Below are 20,490 nucleotides of genomic sequence, written 5' to 3' on the forward strand. Positions count from 1 at the left end.
TGCTCTGGAGCCCAGGAGCCACACTGCTGAGCCCACGTGAAACAGCTATTGAAGCCCTCAGGCCCTAGAGCCTGTGCTCTGCAACGAGAGAAGCCACTGCCATGAGAAGCCTGCATACCCCAACTAGAGAGTAGCCCCTGCTCACTGCAACTAGAGAAAAAACAGCCCACACAGCCAAAAAAAAAAAAAAAAAAAAAAAAAATCAATATGAATAACTTATAGTATCAAGAGATCTATTTGCCCTGAAATTATAGTTTACTGGATCACAGTGTTTGTGAACAATAAGAAATGGAGTTATTCCAGTCATAAATAGAATGTTCTCCAATATGATTCTACCAAAGATGGGACATCTATACATTTTCAGCATTGTTATTTTTGACAGCATCACTTATTCTGACAGTCATAAGGGTGAAATGGGTTCCTATTAAAAGGCATTTCGCTAAAACCTCAATGCATTCATAAAACCAAGGTAATAAAGGTAAAGCAAAACATTACTTTGCTTATTTAACAAATACTTAACATAGCACTTGGTATGTGTCACCTAGTTTGTTTTAAATACTCTGTAACTGTCGACTCATTTAATCCTCATCACAACCCTGTTAGATAGTTGATATTACCCTTAAAAATAAGGAAACAGTTCAGTGAAGAGTCTAAGGTCACAAAAGCAGGAGGTAGCTAAACCTGCTTCCTAGCCTGCATTTTTATCCTGTGACCTACAGCCACTGTCAGTGGCAATCTATGACATTCTGTGTTTTCACTTCCTGCCATTGCACATTACCTATGTGTTTGTAACACTGACACTCCTCTTCCTTTGCATCTTTCTTGCCTCACTTTTCTGTTTCTTACACTTTTGACCGGCTAGAGCAGCTGGCCTATCTATCCAATGTGTGTTAAATATAATTGGCTCAAATTTTTATTCTCTTAGACATTTGTCTAAAGGATCAGTTCAGTTCAGTCACTCAGTCATGTCTGACTCTTTGCGACCCCATGGACTGCAGCACTCCAGGCCTCCTTGTCCATCGCCAACTCCCGGAGTTTACTCAAACTCCTGTCCATTGAGTCACTGAAGCCATCCAACCATCTCATCCTCTGTCCTCCCCTTCTCCTGCCTTCAATCTTTCCAGCATCAGAGCCTTTTCCAATGAGTCAGTTCTTCACATCAGGTGGCCAAAGTATTGAAGTTTCAGCTTCAGCATCAGTCCTTCCAATGAATATTCAGGACTGATTTCCTTTAGGATGGACTGGTTGGATCTGCTTGCTGTCCGAGGGACTCTCAAGAGTCTTCTCCAACACCGCAGTTCAAAAGCATCAATTCTTTGGCACTCAGCTTTCTTTAGAGTCCAACTCTCACATTCATACATGACTACTGGAAAATCCATAGCCTTTACTAGGTGGACCTTTGTTGGCAAAGTAATGTCTCTGCTTTTTAATATGCTGTCTAGCTTGGTCATAACTTTTCTTCCAAGAAGTAAGCGTCTTTTCATTTCATGGCTGCAGTCACCATCTGCAGTGATTTTGGGACCCCCAAAAATAAAGTCTGCCACTGTTTCTGTTGTTTCCCCATCTATTTGCCATGAAGTGATGGGACCGGATGGCATGATCTTAGTTTTCTGAATGTTGAGTTTTAAGCTAACTTTTTCACTCTCCTCTTTCACTTTCATCAAGAGGCTCTTTAGTTCTTTGTTTTCTGCCACAAGGTTGGTGTCATTTGCATTTCTGAGGTTATAGATATTTCTCCCAGCAATCTTAATTCCAGCTCGTGCTTCTTCCAGCCCAGCATTTCTCATGGTGTACTCTGCATATAAGTTAAATAAGCAGGGTGACAATATACAACCTTGACGTACTCCTTTTCCTGTTTGGAACCAGTCTGTTGTTCCATGTCCAATTCTAACTGTTGCTTCCTGACCTGCGTACAGGTTTCTCAAGAGGCAGGTCAGATGGTCTGGTATTCCCTTCTCTTTAAAAAATTTCCTCAGTTTGTGGTGATCCACACAGTCAACGGCTTTGGCATAGTCAATAAAGCAGAAATAGATGTCTTTCTGGAACTCACTTGCTTTTTCGATGATCCAACAGGTGTTGACTATTTGATCTCTGATAGATTGTCATTATTCCCTGAAAAGTATTTTCTGTAAAAGATTCATGTGTCCCTCTGATAGAAAGTAGTATACAGACTTACTTAAGATAGCAACTTTACTATTTAAATATCAACAAAACAGATCTCTGAGAATTGAGGGAAACTTTTCACATGTCTGCCTGTGAATTCTGGCACATTGTTGGAAGTTTTTGGCTTCATACAAGGTTATTGGGGCTTCCCCAGTGGCTCAGTGGGTAAAGAATCTGCCTGCAGTGCAGGAGACACAGAAGACTAGGGTTTAATCACTGGGTCGGGACGAACTCCTGGAGGAGGAAATCGCAACCCACTCCAGTATTCTTGCCTAGGAAATCCTATAGATAGAGGATCCTGGCAGGCTACAGTCCAAAGGGTCAGAAAGAGTCAGATACGCTAATCCAACATAGCGACTAGGCACACACAATGTTATTAAACTTTTGTATGAAGCACATATCAAATTCTAAACTCTGTGATATGTGGGTGATTAAAATGCTGCTTAAAAATTTAAAGATTCTTTCCATTTTCTCTGTGCACAGACCCCTGATTATTGAGTTTGGTGTCACTCATGGTGATCCGGGTAGGTCTCCTACATGAAGTTTTTTCAACCAAGAGATTCTTGTTTTTAACAGACTTGAAGACAAAAATGAAATGGAAGATCTGCTATGGATCAAAGTCCAGCCGTTATCTTAATCTGTGGCAAGAAAACACAGAATTGAAATACCAACCTATTTTATTCACTGAATAAAAAGCTTGTGGTTTTCAGGACGTCTTGAATAAGTCAGTTACTCTTGAAAATTAAAATCAAATGCTTGAGGATCAAAGAAAAAGCAAACATGCCTCTTTATAATGGCACATCTCAGTCCCTGGGAATGATTTTCTGAATTAAATGTTGGGATGTATTGTACTTGTGTATCTTTTTTAACTACCGTAAAATATACCTGAGAACAATTTTTGTTCTTTTTTTTTTTTCTCTCCCAGATGACAGAAATGATGCTCAGGAGAGTAAGTTAAGAGCCTTAATAGAAGAGCTGCCAGATACCCACTACTGCCTCCTCAAGTACCTTTGCCAGTTCTTGACAGAAGTAGCCAAGCACCATGTGCAGAACCGCATGAATGTTCACAATCTTGCCACTGTATTTGGGCCAAATTGCTTTCAGTAAGTTGGTGAACTTTTGCTGTTAGTTTCATCACATATGCCCTTTTCCTTTACAACTGCCTAAAATTACTGCAATGTAGAAGCGGATTTCGGACTAGCAAGTCAACCAGTTTATATTGGAGGAATTCTGTCTTGGTATTGGGCATTTTAGCATTTTTTTAATCCCAATTTTTGAGATGAAAGCTATGCCTTTTTATGAAACCATAATTTTTAATGTTTCAAACAACTTTATTTAAAATTCTGGGAATTAGTATTACTTTGACTAAAAACAACATTTAAAAATCAATTTAAAAAATTGATTAGAAAAAGAGGGAAAGAGTTTGATATAGTATGTAATTTTTTATAAATCATTGCTAATGGGTAGAAAGTAACAAGTGGGCTATGTCAGTGACAGAAAAAATGTAACTTCAGCTACATTTGTTTTCTAGGAATAGATTAGAAATAAACTAATCTCCTTGGTAGGTGCTATATCACTAGGCACAAGAACTTTTCATAAAGCTTTATATTCTCCCTGTTATTCCTCAAAGATGTTCAATCATTAATACATGAAATATGATCTTGCAAACCAGAGACTTTGCTTTTAGCTTTCCATTTAATATCTCTGATATTAAATACATTTCCTCCGCTTATAAGGAAAGAGAAAGAAAGAGCATTCACAGTTTAAAGCTCTGAGAAATTCTTAAGTTTTTTTTAATAGTATATGTGCTTATCCACTCCATTAATTTACAAACTCATTCAGTGGAACTAGTAATAGTACTGTCTTCAGAATGACTCTAAATATAAACTCTAGCTTAGATCATAGTGACTACAGGGTTGCAAGCTTTTTACAATCTTCTGTGGAGAAAAGTTCTACCTAGAACAACTATCTCCTTTGTAATGTTAGAGATTTACATTTTGAATAATGGGATTTCATAGGATATATCAGGGTCTTGTGAATGAATATCTCAAACATGGTCTCCACTCTTATTCAAGAGCTCTATGGTAGTGAAAAGACTGTATTTGTTCTTTATACACGTATCTGCAAAGTAAACCTTGGGTGACCTACATGTAAGAAATAAAAGTGGGAAACGCTTTTGAAACCCTAGATTTTAGAAGAGGTGAAAATGAATCTGTAAATAGAATGCTTATTTAGTGACATACAGATCATACCTCATTGCTGATTTGCTGGATTGGGCTTGATCTGGAATTTCTAGTAACCTGCTTCAATTAGTCAAAATATCAAATAAAAAATGAGTTTTATTATATGTTCTTTTAATCAGTATAGCTTTTCAAATTTTTTATTGTGGTAAAATAAACATAATATATGCCATTTTAAGTATGCAATTCAATGGCATTAAGTTCATTCACATTGGTGTGATCTACTAATTGATGTGTATTTCTAAATTTATGGTTATAGAAGTCACTACTATGTACTTTTCTCCTGAAATAAGGTATAATACTTACAGCACTTAGTGTTTATTGAATGCTTACTAAGTGCTGTACTCATTTATCTGATTGAGTCCAAAGAGGCAGAAGTGGTTTATTTTGAAGTTCCAATATTTAGGATAAGAAAAAAGTAGTTAGTTCAGTTCCTGTGACCACAGTTAGGTCAGTGACTATAGTCCATAAATGTTAATAAAGATCATCGGTAGAAAGTCTGCCATTTAAGGACAATTCTGTCATCATGAAGCACTGAAAGACAAATGAAATACTTTTCTTAATCAGTTCAGTTGCTCAGTCATGTCCGACTCTTTGCGGCCCCATGAATCGCAGCACGCCAGGCCTCCCTGTCCATCACCAACTCCTGGAGTTAACCCAAAATCATGTCCATAGAGTCGGTGATGCCATCCAGCCATCTCATCCTGTCGTCCCCTTCTCCTCCTGCCCCCAACCCCTCCCAGCATCAGGGTCTTTTCCAATGAGTCAACTCTTCACATGAGGTGGCCAAAGTACTGGAGTTTCAGCTTCAGCATCAGTCCTTCCAATGAACACCCAGGACTGATCTCTTGTAGTCCAAGGGACTCTCAAGAGTCTTCTCCAACACCACAATTCAAAAGCATCAATTTTTCGACACTCAGCTTTATTCACAGTCCAACTCTCACATCCATACATGACCACTGACTTAGGCGAATAAAATGTATACATTGTATGGTCAGTAGAATGAGATCATCAGTAGACGAGGAAGACTTTTTTCCAAAAGGGGAAATCCTCATTAAAGGCTGTAAATTTGAGAAACAAGGTGATATTTTTAAGAAATCTACAATCATAAAGCTGGAAGAAAATACACCAGTAATATATGATGGTGTTCTGGATACTAGATTTCTAGGTGACTCTTAATTACTATGTTTTCACATGTATTTCCAGTTATAGGTTATTAAATTCAGTTGACTGGGTAATATTATCATTGTAAAATATTCAAACAGTGTAGAGATATATTGAATAAAAGTGTCCTTCAGTAGTTCCTCCCATTCCTCTCTCCTCTCTAGAGAGAAAATTAGTAGCCAGTAGGTGTGTATCCTTTTTGAACACAACCATAAATCTATTTTAAAATATAAATGGGATCAAGTGTGTATATTGTGAAGCTTGATTGTTTTTATGGTAGCACTAGAACTTTTAATGTCAAAAGATCTATATACCTCATTCTTTAAACTATTAGATAATGGAAATTTATTCTAACTTAGCTATACCTCAATTGATGAGGGCTGAGGTTGTCAATTTTTTTATATTAAAACAGAATTATAGTGTACATCCTAAGTGTGATTCTTTATGTACATCTCTCTTACTGCTTTGTGGAGGTTCTTTAGATCTTCTGGAAAATAATCTTTTGTCTGTTATAAACATTGCAAACATTTTCTCCTGTTCTGTTGTTTGTCATTTAGTTTTATTATGGTGCTTTATACATTTTTAAAATTTTAATTTAATGTGTCATCTCTTCCTCTTTTTGCTTCTCAGAATTTAGGTCTTAATAATATTTCTAAATAATATTAATTATGTTGTCTTGCTTAATAGTGATATATCATAAAAAGATTACAACACATATTTTTCTTTTGTCACATTTAGACGTTTTATGCTTAGGTTTTTACTTTCTCTAGAATTATTTTTATATGTATTGCATATAGATCCAGTTTGATTTTTCTTCAAATAGATAGCTTACAAAATCATTCATTGAGTAGTACATCTCCTTGCTAATTTACAATACCAGCTCAATCACATATTACTTTCCTGCATATATGAGTTTATTTCTGGTGTTTGTATGGCTCCTTCCTGTTCTCCATATCTATACATTTTCCCTTTCAGAGGAATTTTGGAGTCTCCATGGTAAGTAGTATCTCATTGTGATTCTGATTTGCATTTCTCTGATGACTAATGACATAGAGTATCTTCTTATATGCTTATTGACCATTTGTATATCTTTGGGAAAATGTCTATTCATATCCTCAGACCATTTTTAGTTGGATTTTTGTCTTTATGATTGAATTGTAAAAGTCTGTTATATATTTTAGATATTAGTCCTTTATCAGATGTGGGATATGCATATATTTTCTCCTATAAGTTGTCTTCTCATTTTCTTAATTGTATCCTTTCAAACAGAAAATGTTTAATTTTGATGAAGTCCAATATACTTTTCTATTGTTACATATGCTTTTGGTGTTGTATCTAAGGTTTTTCCTAACATATTAAGATTTTTTTAAAGAGCTTTATTGTTTTAACTCTTACACTTAAGTCTATGGAGTTAATTTGGAGTTAATTTTTGTGTGGTATAAGGAAGGAGTCCAATTCCATTCTTTTGTCTGTGGGTGTGCAGTTTTCCTAGTACCATTTGTTGAAAATTGAATTGTCTTGGAACTCTTGTCAGAAATTGGTTAACTATACTGTTAGGGCTTATTTATGCCCTTTCAGTTTTATTCCATTGATATATGTCTATCCTTATGGGGTTACCACACTGTCTTGATTCCTGTGACTTTTTAGTAAATTTTGAATTGAAATAGTGTCCATCATCCAACTTTGTTCTTTTTTAAGATTGCCCCTTTTGTTTCCATAATAATTGTAGGGTCATATTGTAAATTTTTGCAAAAAAAAAAAAAAATAGCCAGCTGGTATTTTGATAGGAATTCTATTGACTCCATAGGTCAATTTGGGGAGTATTATTGCTAGGTTAAGAATATTAAATTGTCCAATCCATGAACATAGGATGTCTTTCTTTTTTATTTATTTTAATTGGAGGCTAATTACTTTACAATAGTGGTTTTTGCCATACATTCACATGAATCAGCCATGGGTGTACATGTGTTCACCATCTTGACCCTCCTACCTACCTCCCTCCCCATCCTATCCCTCAGGGTCATCCCAGTACACCAGCCTTGAGCACCCTGTCTCATGCATTGAACCTGGAATGGTGGGTGATCTGTTTCACATATATGATAGTATACATGTTTCAATGCTATTCTCTCAAATCATCCCACCCACAGAGCCCAAAAGTCTGTTCTTTACATCTGTGTCTCTTTTGCTGTCTTGCACATAGGGTCATCATCACCATCTTTCTAAATTCCATGTATATGTGTTAATATACTATATTGGTGTTTTTCTTTCTGACTTACTTCGCTCTGTATAACAGGTTCCAGTTTCATCCACCTCGTTAGAACTGATTCAAATGCATTCTTTTTAATAACTGAGTAATATTCCATTGTGTAAACGTACCACAGCTTTCTTATACATTCGTCTGCCGATGGACATCTACATTACTTCTGTGTCCTGGCTATTGTAAACAGTGCTGTGATGAACATTGGGGTACATGTCTCTTTCAGTTCTGGTTTCCTCAGTGTGTATGCCCAGCAGTGGGATTGCTGGGTCATATGGCAGTTCTATTTCCAGTTTTTTAAGGAATCTCAACACTGTTGTCCATAGTGGCTGTACTAGTTTGCATTCCCACCAACAGTGTAAGAGGGTTCCGTTTTCTCCACAACCTCTCCAGCATTTATTGTTTGTGGATTTTTGGATAGCGGCCATTCTGATCAGCATGAGATGGTACCTCATCGTGGTTTTGATTTGCATGTCTCTGATAATGAGTGATGTTGAGCATCTTTTCATGTGTTTGTTAGCCATCTGTATGTCTTCTTTGGAGAAATGTCTGTTTAGTTCTTTGGCCCATTTTTTGATTGGGTCGTTTATTTTTCTGGAATTGAGCTTCAGGAGTTGCTTGTGTATTTTTGAGATTAATTCTTTGTCAGTTGCTTCGTTTGCTATTATTTTCTCCCATTCTGAAGGCTGTCTTTTCACCTTGCTTATAGCTTCCTTCTTTGTGCAAAAGCTTTTAAGTTTAATTAGGTCCCATTTGTTTATTTTTGCTTTTATTTCCATTACTCTGGGAGGTGGGTCATAGAGGATCCTGCTGTGATTTATGTCGGATAGTGTTTTGCCTATGTTCTCCTCTAGGAGTTTTATAGTTTCTGATCTTACATTTAGATCTTTAATCCATTTTGAGTTTATTTTTGTGTATGGTGTTAGAAAGTGTTCTAGTTTCATTCTTTTACAAGTGATTGACCAGTTTTCCCAGCACCACTTGTTAAAGAGATTGTCTTTTCTCCATTGCGTATTCTTGCCTCCTTTGTCAAAGATATGGTGTCCATAGGTGCATGGATTTATCTCTGGGCTCTCTATTTTGTTCCATTGATCTCTGTTTCTGTCTTTGTGCCAGTACAATACTGTCCGGATGACTGCAGCTTTTTAGTAGAGCCTAAAGTCAGGCAGGTTGATTCCTCCAGTTCCCTTCTTCTTTCTCAAGATTGCTTTGGCTATTCGAGGTTCTTTGTAATTCCATACAAATTGTGAAATTATTTGTTCTAATTCTCTGAAAAGTACCATTGGTAGCTTGATAGGGATTGCATTGAATCTACAGATTGCTTTAGTAGTATACTCATTTTCACTATACTGATTCTTCCAATCCATCAGCATGATATATTTCTCCATCTATTTGTGTTCTCTTTGATTTCTTTCATCAGTGTTTTATAGTTTTCTATATATATAGGTCTTTTGTTTCTTTAGGTAGAATTATTCCTAAGTATTTTATTCTTTTCATTGCAATGGTGAAGGGAATTGTTTCCTTAATTTCTCTTTCTGTTTTCTCATTGTTAGTGTATAGGAATGCAAGGGTTTCTGTGCATTAATTTTATATCCTGCAACTTTACTATATTCATTGATTAGCTCTAGTAGTTTTCTGGTAGAGTCTTTAGGGTTTTCTATGTAGAGAATCATGTCATCTGCAGTGAGAGTTTTACTTATTCTTTTCCAATCTGGATTCCTTTTATTTCTTTATCTTCTCTGATTGCTGTGGCTAAAACTTCCAAAACTATGTTGAATAGTAGTGGTGAGAGTGGGCACCCTTGTCTTGTTCCTGATTTCAGGGGAAATGCTTTCAATTTTTCACCATTGAGGATAATGTTTGCCATGGGTTTATCTTATATGGCTTTTATTATGTTGAGGTATGTTCCTTCTATTCCTGCTTTCTGGAGGGTTTTTTTTTTTTTTTATCATAAATGGATGTTGAATTTTGTCAAAGGCTTTCTCTGCATCTATTGAGACAATCATATGATTTTTATCTTTCAGTTTGTTAATGTGGTGTATCACATTGATTGTTTTGTGAATATTGAAGAATCCTTGGATCCCTGGGATAAAGCCCACTTGGTCATGATGCATAATCTTTTTAATATGTTGTTGGATTCTGTTTGCTAGAATTTTGTTAAGGATTTTTGCATCTATGTTCATCAGTGATATTGGCCTATAGTTTTCTTTTCTTGTGACATCTTTGTTTGGTTTTGGTATTAGGGTGATGGTGGTGAGTTTGGAGGTTTACCTTCCTCTGCAATTTTCTGGAAGAGTTTGAGTAGGATAGGTGTTAGCTCTTCTCTAAATTTCTGGTAGAATTCAGCTGTGAAGCCATTTGGTCCTGGGCTTTTGTTTGCTGGAAGACTTCTGATTACAGTTTCAATTTCTGTGCTTGTGATTGGTCTGTTAAGATTTTCTATTTCTTCCTGGTTCAGTTCTGGAAAGTTATACTTTTCTAATAATTCATCCATTTCTTCCAAGTTGTCCATTTTATTGACATATAGTTGCTGATAGTAGTCTCTTATGATCCTTTCTATTTCTGTGTTGTCTGTTGTGATTTCTCCATTTTCATTTCTAATTTTGTTGATTTGATTCTTCTCCCTTTTTTTCTTGATGAGTCTGGCTAATGGTTTGTCTATTTTATTTATCTTCTCAAAGAACCAGCTTTTAGCTTTGTTGATTTTGGCTATGGTCTCCTTTGTTTCTTTTGCATTTATTTCTGCCCTAATTTTTAAGATTTCCTTCCTTCTACTAATCCTGAGGTGCTTAATTTCTTCTTTTTCTAGTTGCTTTAGGTATAGAGTTAGGTTATTTATTTGATTTCTCACCCGTTTCTTGAGGTAGGCTTGTATTGCTATGAACCTTCCCCTTACCACTACTTTTACTGAATCCCATAGGTTTTGGGTTGTTATGTTTTCATTTTCATTTGTTTCTATGCATACTTTGATTTCTTTTTTGATTTCTTCTGTGATTTGTTGGTTATTCAGAAGTGTGTTGTTCAGCCTCCATATGTTGGAAATTTTAATAGTTTTTTCTCCTGTAGTTGACATCTAATCTTACTGCATTGTGATCAGAAAAGATGCTTGGGATGATTTCAATTTTTTTGAATTTACCAAGGCTGGATTTATGGCCCAGAATGTGATCTATGTTGGAGAAGGTTCTGTGTGCACTTGAGAAAAAGGTGAAATTCATTGTTTTGGGGTGAAATGTCCTATAGATATTAATTAGGTCTAAGTGGTCCATTGTATCATTTAAAGTTTGTGTTTCCTTGCTAATTTTCTGTTTAATTGATCTATCCATAGGTGTGAGTGGGGTATTAAAGTCTCCCACTCTTATTGTGTTGTTGTTAATTTCCCCTTTCAGACTTGTCAGCATTTGCCTTACATATTGCGGTGCTCCTATGTTGGGTGCATATATACTTACAATTGTTATATCTTTTTCTTGAATTGATCCTTTGATCATTATGTAGTGTCCTTCTTTGTCTCATTTCACAGCCTATATTTCAAAGTCTATTTTATCTGATTGGAGTATTGCTACTCCTGCTTTCTTTTGGTCTCCATTTGTGCAAAATATCTTTTTCCAGCTCTTCACTTTCAGTCTGTATGTGTCCCTAGGTTTGAGGTGGGTCTCTTGTAGACAACATTTATATGGGTCTTGGTTTTGTATCCATTCAGCCAGTCTTTGTCTTTTGGTTGGGGCATTCAACCCATTTACATTTAAGGTAATTATTGATAAGTATGATCCCGTTGACATTTACTTTGTTTTTTTGGGTTCAAGTTTATACACCTTTTCTGTTTTTCCAGTCTAGAGAAGATCCTTTAGCATTTGTTGAAGAGTTGGTTTGGTGGTGCTGAATTCTCTCGGGTTTTTTTGTCTGTAAAGCTTTTGATTTCTCCTTCATATTTAAATGAGATCCTTGCTGGGTACAGTAATCTGGGTTGTAGGTTTTTCTCTTTCATCACTTTAAGTATGTCCTGCCATTCCCTCCTGGCTTGAAGAATTTCTGTTGAAAGATCAGCTGTTATTCTTATGGGAATCCCCTTGTATGTTATTTGTTGTTTTTCCTTGCTGCTTTTAATATTTGTTCCTTGTGTTTGATCTTTGTTAATTTGATTAGTATTAATCTTTGCTTAGTCTTGGGGTGTTTTGCCTTGAGTTTATCCTGTTTGGGACTCTCTGGGTTTCTTGGACTTGGGTAGCTATTTCCTTCCCCATTTTGGGTAAGTTTCCAACTATTATCTCCTCAAGTATTTTCTCATGGCCTTTCTTTCTGTCTTCTTCTTCTGGGACTCCTATGCTTCAAATGTTGGGGCATTTAACATTGTCCCAGAGGTCTCTGAGGTTGTCCTCATTTCTTTTAATTCTTTTTCCTTTTTTCATCTCTGATTCATTTATTTCCACCATTCTATCTTCTACCTCACTTATTTTATATTCTGCCTCAGTATTCTACTGTTGTTTCCCTCCAGAGTGTTTTTGATCTCATTTATTGCATTATTCATTATTGACTGACTCTTTTATTTCTTCTCGGTCCTTGTTAAACTTTTCTTGCATCTTCTCAATCCTTGTTTCCAGGCTATTTATCTGTAACTCCATTTCATTTTCAAGATTTTGGATCATTTTTACTATCATTATTCTGAATTCTTTTTCAGGTAGACTCCCTACATCCTCCTCTTCGGTTTGGTTTGGTGAGCATTTATCATGTTCCTTTACCTGCTGAGTATTTCTCTACCTTTTCATCTTGTTTAGATTTCTGTGTTTGGGGTGGCCTTTCTGTATTCTGGCAGTTTGTGGTTCCTCTTTATTGTGGAGGTTCCTCCCTGTGGGTGGGGTTGGATGAGTGGCTTGTCAAGGTTTCCTGGTTAGGGAAGCTTGCGTCAGTTTTCTGGTGGGTGGAGCTGGATTTCTTCTACCTGAAGTGCAATGAAGTGTCCAGTAGTGAGTTTTGAGATTTTTGGGGTTTGGTGTGACTTTGGGCAGCCTGTATATTAAAGCTCAGGGCTATGTTCTGTGTTGTTGGAGAATTTGCATGGTTTGTCTTGCTCTGGAACTTGTTGGCTCTTGGGTGGAGCTTGATTTCAGTGTAGGTATGGAGACTTTTGGATGAGCTCTCATCGATTAATGTTCCCTGGAGTCAGGGGTTCTCTGGTGTTCTCAGATTTTGGACTTAAGCCTCCTGCCTCTGGTTTTCAGACTTATTCTTACAGTAGCCTCAAGACTTCTCCATCCATATAGCACTGATGATAAAATATCTAGGTTAATGGAGAAAAGATTCTCCACAATGAAGATCATCCAGAAAGGTTTGCTGAGTTACATGGAGAAGAGAAGAGGAAGGAGGGAGATATAGGGGACCAGGAGGAGAAGAGGGGGAATCAAAAGGGGAGAGAGCAATCTAGCCAGTAATCAAATCCCTATGTGCTCTCCACAGCCTGGAACACCCAGAGAGGTTCACAGAGTTACATAGAGAAGAGGGAGGAAGGAGATAGAGGTGACCAGGAGGAGAAGAGGGGGATCAAAAGGAGAGAGATCTAGCCAGTAATCAGGTCCCTAAGTGTTCTCCACAGCCTGGAATACCCAAAGAGATTCACAGAGTTGGGTAGAGAAGAGAAGGGGGAGGGAGGAGATAGAGGTGACCTAGGGGAGAAAAAGGAGAGTCAAAAGGGGGAGAGGGCAGTCAAGCCAATAATCACACTCCTGAGTAAAAATGGGTACTGAAGATTGGATTCTTAAAGGTACAAAATTGGTAACAAATATGAAAAAGCAAAGATTAAAAATCTAGAGGTTAGACTCTCAAAATTGCAACATTAAAAAAACAAAATCACAAAAATTATAAGAAATATATATGAAGTTTGCTTTAAAATAGGGTCTTTTTTTTGCAAGGTAATAGTAGGTTATAAAAATTAAAATTAAAGAAGTAATAGAAGATTTAAAATTAAAAATATAAAAAATTTTTTTAATGATAATAGTAAAAATATATCTATGAATTTCTCTGGAGCTTTTTGTGGGCAGTGTGGGGTCCATTCAGTTTCAGATAGTTCCTTGTTCCAGCTGATACTTCTCAAGATCTGTAGGCCCTTCTAGTGTAGTCCGTGCTAACTTCAGGGTTTTAAATGTTGTACCTGTCGCTTCCGAAGCGGTTCCCTCTGTTTGTTTTGGCTTTCTCTGTTTGCAAGTCTCTTCAGTGTCTGATTTCCACCCTGACACAAGGGGCAAAGGTGGTCACTTATTTAGGCTCACTAGTTCAGTCGTGCTGCGGGGAGGGAGTAACGCTGCAAACGAGAATCCGTGGCGTGTGTGGGGAGCGCTCGCCGTGTCTGGGCCACGCTGGGTAACCCCCACCCGCCAGCGTGTGTGCTTTCCCGGTCTACACTGCTCAGGCTTGGGTTGCTCTGCAGGGGAACTGTCTAAAGCGGGCCCTGGGTTGGGTGTACTTCCTAGGTCTAAGACGCTCAGGTTCAGGTTCTCGGGTGCTCCACAAAGGCGCAGACTCGGTTGGGCCTGCGTTTTGTGCTCTTCCCAGGTCGAGCAGCTCAGGCGACCAGGTGCTTGAGGAGGGCACTCTCCCCAGGTGCGGTGCGTCTTATCACCTCCCCCATCCCAGACGCTTGGTTTCCTGGGAGCTCCGTCTCAGGTGTGCCGTGTATCTCTTCTGGGGACCTGACCTCTGGCTGCAACCCTCCCGGAGGATGTCAACCGTCCAGGATCCCAGGAAGACTTGGTTAGCAATTGGGAGCCTGCTCGCAGTTTGGTAGAGGATGCCGCCCGTCTGCCTGTCTGCCTCTGGCGGGGGATGGGCCAGTCCGCAGCCAGCTTGCTCTCCTCTGGTTTTCACTCAGTCCTTTGTTCTGTGAGCAGGCCAGCAGTGCCTTAGGTTAGGGCTTTTCACGAGGAAGCTCTCTCTCTCTCTCTTTTTTTTTTTTTTTCCTGTCTCTCTGGCTATCCCACAGTTTGGGTTGTTATCTCACTTTAGCTCCCTCAGATTGCCCTCAGGGCATTCCTTACCCTAAGCAATGCGCCTAAGCCGGCGCCTCCCTGTTCAGCCCCGCCTTGGTGGTGGCAGATGCCTATTCTGGGGTCTAAGACAAATACAAGTCCTCCTAAAGAATGTTATTGTTAGAAATTAGAAGAAATTTCTTTTTCCAAGTGTTGATAATAAAATGGGTACTGGATTTTCAGTGGTTTGGATAACATGGCATAATAAAAGAAAGCTATTCTAGTCCTTGTTCTGTGATTTGGTAGGTTTGACTTTCTGCTTTGTTTTTCTGTTGAGTTTTCTGTAAAATGGGACCTACAGAATTTGCTTTGAAACTCAAGTGAGACCATAAGAGAAAGCCCTGGTGCCTACTAGGTAATTGGTAAAGTGGTATTGAAGTATGTGTGCAGTTAACTGAGCACATTTGCAGTTGCATTAAGGGAAAGATCATGTTTTATACATTTTGCCATCATACCAAGCTTAATGAATTGGGCTCCTTAGAAACAATACGAAAGGCATGACATTCTTTTTACCTCATTTGTCTTAGTTTTTACTTTCTTCTGAAATATGTTATTTCTTAGAGTATTGAGTATGTCTTTTAATATTTAAGGAAAATTTTTTGTTATCTAGTAAAACATCTAAATGCAAACCAACTTCTTCAGATTATTAGACAAATATCTTGTGACCTCCCCTAGATTGCCTCAGCATTTACCAACCGCCAAGACCAATCTGCCACCAGGGATTGATTTTTTTTAAGTTTTGGGTTTTTTAAATGTATTTTTATGGAGTTATTTATTTTTGGCTTCACTTGGTCTTCGTTGCCACACACAGGGACTACTCTCAGGTTGGGGTGCGCTGGCTTCTCTTGTTTTGGAGCATGAGCTCCAGGCAGGCGGGCTCAGTAGTTGTAGCTTGTGGGCTTAGTTGCCCGGCGGCATATGGAATCTTTCCAGGGTAGGGATCGAACTCATATCCCCTGCATTGGCAGGTGGATTCTTATCCCTCTACCACCAGAGAAGTCCAGGGATTGATTTTTCACCTGCTTTGGGAATGTTGGGTCCTTTCCTTGGCTTCTGCCTTGCATTTGAGCCAAACAGCCACCTGCCCATAGCTTCCCCCATCACTTCTGGGCCCTGGACTAGGATTTGAATTCCTGATGGGCTGGATAAAGTAACTTGGAAATCTAAAACAGTTAAATCTCTCTGAGTGAACCATATCATTGGGGAACAGGAGTGAGGAGGAAACCAGGTAGATGCCTGCTTTCTCCCTTCTGTGGAATCCTCCATCCCATAGCCTCTCCCCGCCTTGTATCCCATCTAGTGAATTCCAGGCTCTCAAACACAGCATCTTTTAAATGAACTGTTGTGTGTCTTGGTGGTGTTGTGAAATAGCTATGCACATTGTTTCACATCCCCACTTGCTGCTTTTCCTCACCCTTGCTGACCTGTCCCCTACTTCAAAGTAATCTACTAACATCCCCATCCTTGCCTCAACCTCAGGTGTTTTTTGTTTTGTTTGTTTTTGTTGAGAATCTTCTCTAAGGCACTGTGTACCTGAAGACCCAGCAGGCTGTAACAATACAGAAAGAAAACTATTTTCTTCAGATATGGTGAGGCTATTGTACTTTAAGAGTTGTAAGGAATAATGTTGGCTATGCATGATTTTTTTTTTTTTTTTTCATTTCAGCTTTGGAACCTGATTTCCTCATAAACAGCAACTCCACTATAAACATTTTACTTCTTCACTATTATTACATGAATCCTTTGAGTTTGGGGGCTTTCCCAGTGACTCAGACCGTAAAGAATCCTCCTGCAATGCAGGAGACCCAGTCTCCAGCCCTGGGTCAGGATGATCCCTGGAGAAGGGAGTGGCTAACTACTCCATTTTTCTTGTTTGGAGAATTCCATGGACAGAGGAGCTTGGCGAGCTACAGTCCATGGGGTCACAAAGAGTCAGACACAACTGAGTGAATAAAATTTATCACTTTCACTTTTGAGTTTGAAATTTACTTTGAGAAAAAGTATTCAAAACTGAGAATGATATTAGGAAAATCTAAATATTTGTATTTACTCTTACTTGGAGTTAATTTTAAAATCTGTTAAATAGACATTGATGAAGAGACCAACTACCCTCTGATGATGCTTTTGCTGAGAGTTTGGGGGGGGTTAATATTCTTCACATTTTGCATTAAACTCATTGTGTAGACCCTTGGCGTTAAATCGGTTGTATACACTCAGTTTCCATCATTTAATAAAAGCAATGACATCAAAATATATAGTAATTAAAACAGATCTGCTGATTTCTATGAATAAGTAAGCCATTTTGATAAAATTCTACCTCATCCCTTTGCTTTCCTTGCTTTTTGTCTACAGATCTGTAAATTAATCCCATCCTTTGAAACAAATATTTAAATGTTAATAAGTTAATCAGTAATATTATAGGTCTTTCTGATGCTCTAAGAGATAAATCAGTCTTAGATTTTGAATGATAAGGCCTTCCAAATGTGCTTCTGAGATACTATGTTTTTGCTTAGAGGCAGCATCAAAATAGTCTTAAAACTGCTCAGTTCACTTAAGTCACTCTGTCATGTCCGACTCTCTTCCCCATGGACTGCAGCACTCCAGGCCTCCCTGTCCATCACCAGCTCCCAGAATTTGCTCAGACTCATGTCCATTGAGTCGGTGATGCTATCCAACCATCTCATCCTCTGTTGTCCCCTTCTCCACCCGCCTTTAATCTTTCCCAGCATCAGCGTCTTTTCCAGTGAGTCAGTTCGTCACATCAGGTGGCCAAAGTGTTGGAGTTTCAGATTCAGCATCAGTCTTTCCAATGAACATTCAGGACTGATTGCCTTTAGGATGGACTGGTTGGATCTGCTTGCAGTCCAAGGGACTCTAAAGAGTCTTCTCCAACACCACAGTTCAAAAGCATCAATTCTTTGGCACTCATTTCTTTATAGTCCAACACTCATATCCATATGTAACTACTGGAAAAACCATAGCTTTGACTAGACAGACCTTTGTTGGCAAAGTAATATCTCTGCTTTTTAATATGGTATCTACATTGGTCATAACTTTTCTTCCAAGGAGTAAGAATCTTTTAATTTCATGGCTGCAGTCACCATCTGCAGTGATTTTGGGGCCCCCAAAAATAAAGTCTCTCACTGTTTCCACTGTTTCCTCACCTATTTGCCATGCAGTGATGGGACTGGATGCCATGATCTTAGTTTGCTGAATGTTGAGTTTTAATTCAACTTTTTCACTCTCCTGTTTCCCTTTCATCAAGAGGCTTTTTTTTAGTTCCTCTTCACTTTCTGCTATAAGGGTGGTGTTATCTGCATATCTGAGGTTATTAATATTTCTCCTGGCAATCTTGATTCCAGCTTGTGCTTCATCCAATCAGTGTTTCTCATGGTGTACTCTGCACATAAGTTAAATAATCAGGGTGACAATATACAGCCTTTACGCAGTCCTTTCCCAATTTGGAACCAGTCTGTTGTTCCATGTCCAGTTCTAACTGTTGCTTCCTGACTTACATACATTTTCTCAGAAGGCAGGTCAGGTGGTCTGGTATTCCCATCTCTTTCAAAGATTTCCATAGTTTATTGTGATCCGCACAGTTAAAGCCTTTGGGTAGTCAGTAAAGCAGAAATAGATGTTTTTCTGGAACCCTCTTGCTTTTCTGATGATCCAGCAGATATTGGCAATTTGATCTCTGGTTCCTCTGCCTTTTATAAATCCAGCTTGAATATCTGGAAAAGTGAAAGTGAAGTCACTCAGTCGTGTCCAACTCTTTGTGACCCCATGGACTGTAGCCAACCAGGCTCCTCCATCTATGGGATTTTCTGGGCAAGAAAACTGAAGTGGGTTGCCCTTTCCTTCTCCAGGAGATCTTCTCCACCCAGGGATTGAACCTGGGTCTCCCACATTGTAGACACATGCTTTACCGTCTGATCCCCCAGGGAAGTCTCAACATCTGGAAGTTCATGGTTAACGTACTGTTGAAACCTGGCTTGGAGAATTTTGAGCATTACTTTACTAGTGTGTGGGATGAGTGCAATTGTGTGGTATTTTGAACATTCTTTGGCATAGCCTTTCTTTGGGATTGGACTGAAAACTGACCTTTTCCAGTCCTTTGACCACTGCTTTTTTCCAAATTTGCTGGCATATTGAGTGCAGCATTTAACTGCATCATCTTTTAGGATTTGAAATAGCTCAACTGGAATTCCATCACCTCCACTAGCTTTGTTTGCAGTGATGCTTCCTAAGGCCCACTTGACTTCACATCCCAGGATGTCTGGGTCTAGGTGAGTGATTGCACCATCATGGTTATCTGGGTCATGAGAATCTTTTTTGTACAGTTATGTGTATTCTTGCCAGCTTTTCTTAGTATCTCCTGCTTTGCTAGGTCCATACTATTTCTGTCCTTTATTGTGCCCATCTTTGCATGAAATGTTCCCTTGGTATCTCTAGTTTTCTTGAAAACATCTCTAGTCTTTCCCTCTATTGTTTTCCTCTGCTTCTTTGCACTGATCACTGAGGAAGGCTTTCTTATCTCTCCTTGCTATTCTTTGGAACTCTGCATTCGAATGGGAATATCTTTCCTTTTCTCCTTTGCTTTTAGCTTGTCTTCTTTTCGCTGCTCTTTGTAAGGCCTCCTCAGACAGCCATTTGCTTTTTTGCATTTCTTTTTCTGGGGGATGGTCTCGATTCCTGTCTCCTGTACAATGTCACGAACTTCTGTCCATAATTCATCAGGCACTCTATCAGATCTAATCTCTTGAATCTATTCATCACTTTCACTGTATAATCGTAAGGGATTTGATACCTGAATGGTCTAGTGGTTTTCCTTACTTTCTTTAACTTAAGTCTGAATTTGGTAATAATGAGTTCATGATCTGAGCCACAGTCAGCTCCCAGTGTTGTTTTTGCTGACTGTATAGAGCTTCTCCATCTTTCTGCAAAGAGTATAATCAATCTGATTTCAGTATTGACCATCTGGTGATGGCCATGTGTAGAGTCTTCTCTTATGTTGTTGGAAGAGGGTGTTTGCTATGACCAGTTCGTTCTCTTGGCAAAACTCTATTAGTCTTTGCCCTGCTTCATTCTGTACTCCATGGCCAAATCTGCCTGTTACTCCAGGTATCTCTTGACTTCCTACTTTTGCATTCCAGTCCCCTATAATGAAAAGCACATCTTTTTTGGTATTAATCCTAGAAGGTCTTCATAGAACTGTTCAACTTAAGCTTCTTCAGCATTATTGGTCAGGGCATAGACTTGGATTACTGTGATATTGAATGGTTTGCCTTGGAAATGAACAGAGATCATTCTGTCATTTTTGAGATTGCATCCAAGTACTGCATTTTGGACTCTCTTGTTCACTATGATGGCTACTCCATTTCTTCTAAGGGATTCCTGCCCACAGTAGCAGATATAATGGTCATCTGAGTTAAATTCACCCATTCCAGTCCATTTTAGTTAGCTGATTCCTAAAATGTCAGCATTCCCTCTTGCCATCTCCAGTTTGACCACTCCCAATTTGTATTGATTCATGGACCTAACATTCCAGGTACCTATGCAATATTGCTCTTTACGGCATCGGATTTTGCTTCCATCACCAGTCACATCCACAACTGGGTGTTGTTTTTGCTTTGGCTCCGTCTCTTCATTCTTT

The 20,490-nt window shown here is 38.5% G+C and overlaps 1 protein-coding gene across 8 annotated transcripts in view; it reads left to right on the forward strand.

The window, feature by feature from the left end:
- FAM13A (family with sequence similarity 13 member A) overlaps positions 1 to 20,490 on the forward strand; it is a 326,145-nt gene that overhangs the window by 55,496 nt on the left and 250,159 nt on the right. For all 8 annotated transcript variants that reach the window (XM_061164408.1, XM_061164407.1, XM_061164404.1 and 5 more), the window contains one exon: positions 3,089 to 3,266. In XM_061164408.1, the coding sequence (XP_061020391.1) occupies positions 3,089 to 3,266 (178 nt within the window). The remainder of the gene's footprint in view (positions 1 to 3,088; positions 3,267 to 20,490) is intronic.

Source organism: Dama dama, chromosome 17, assembly GCF_033118175.1.
Source record: "Dama dama isolate Ldn47 chromosome 17, ASM3311817v1, whole genome shotgun sequence".
Classification (NCBI taxonomy): Eukaryota; Metazoa; Chordata; class Mammalia; order Artiodactyla; family Cervidae; genus Dama; species Dama dama.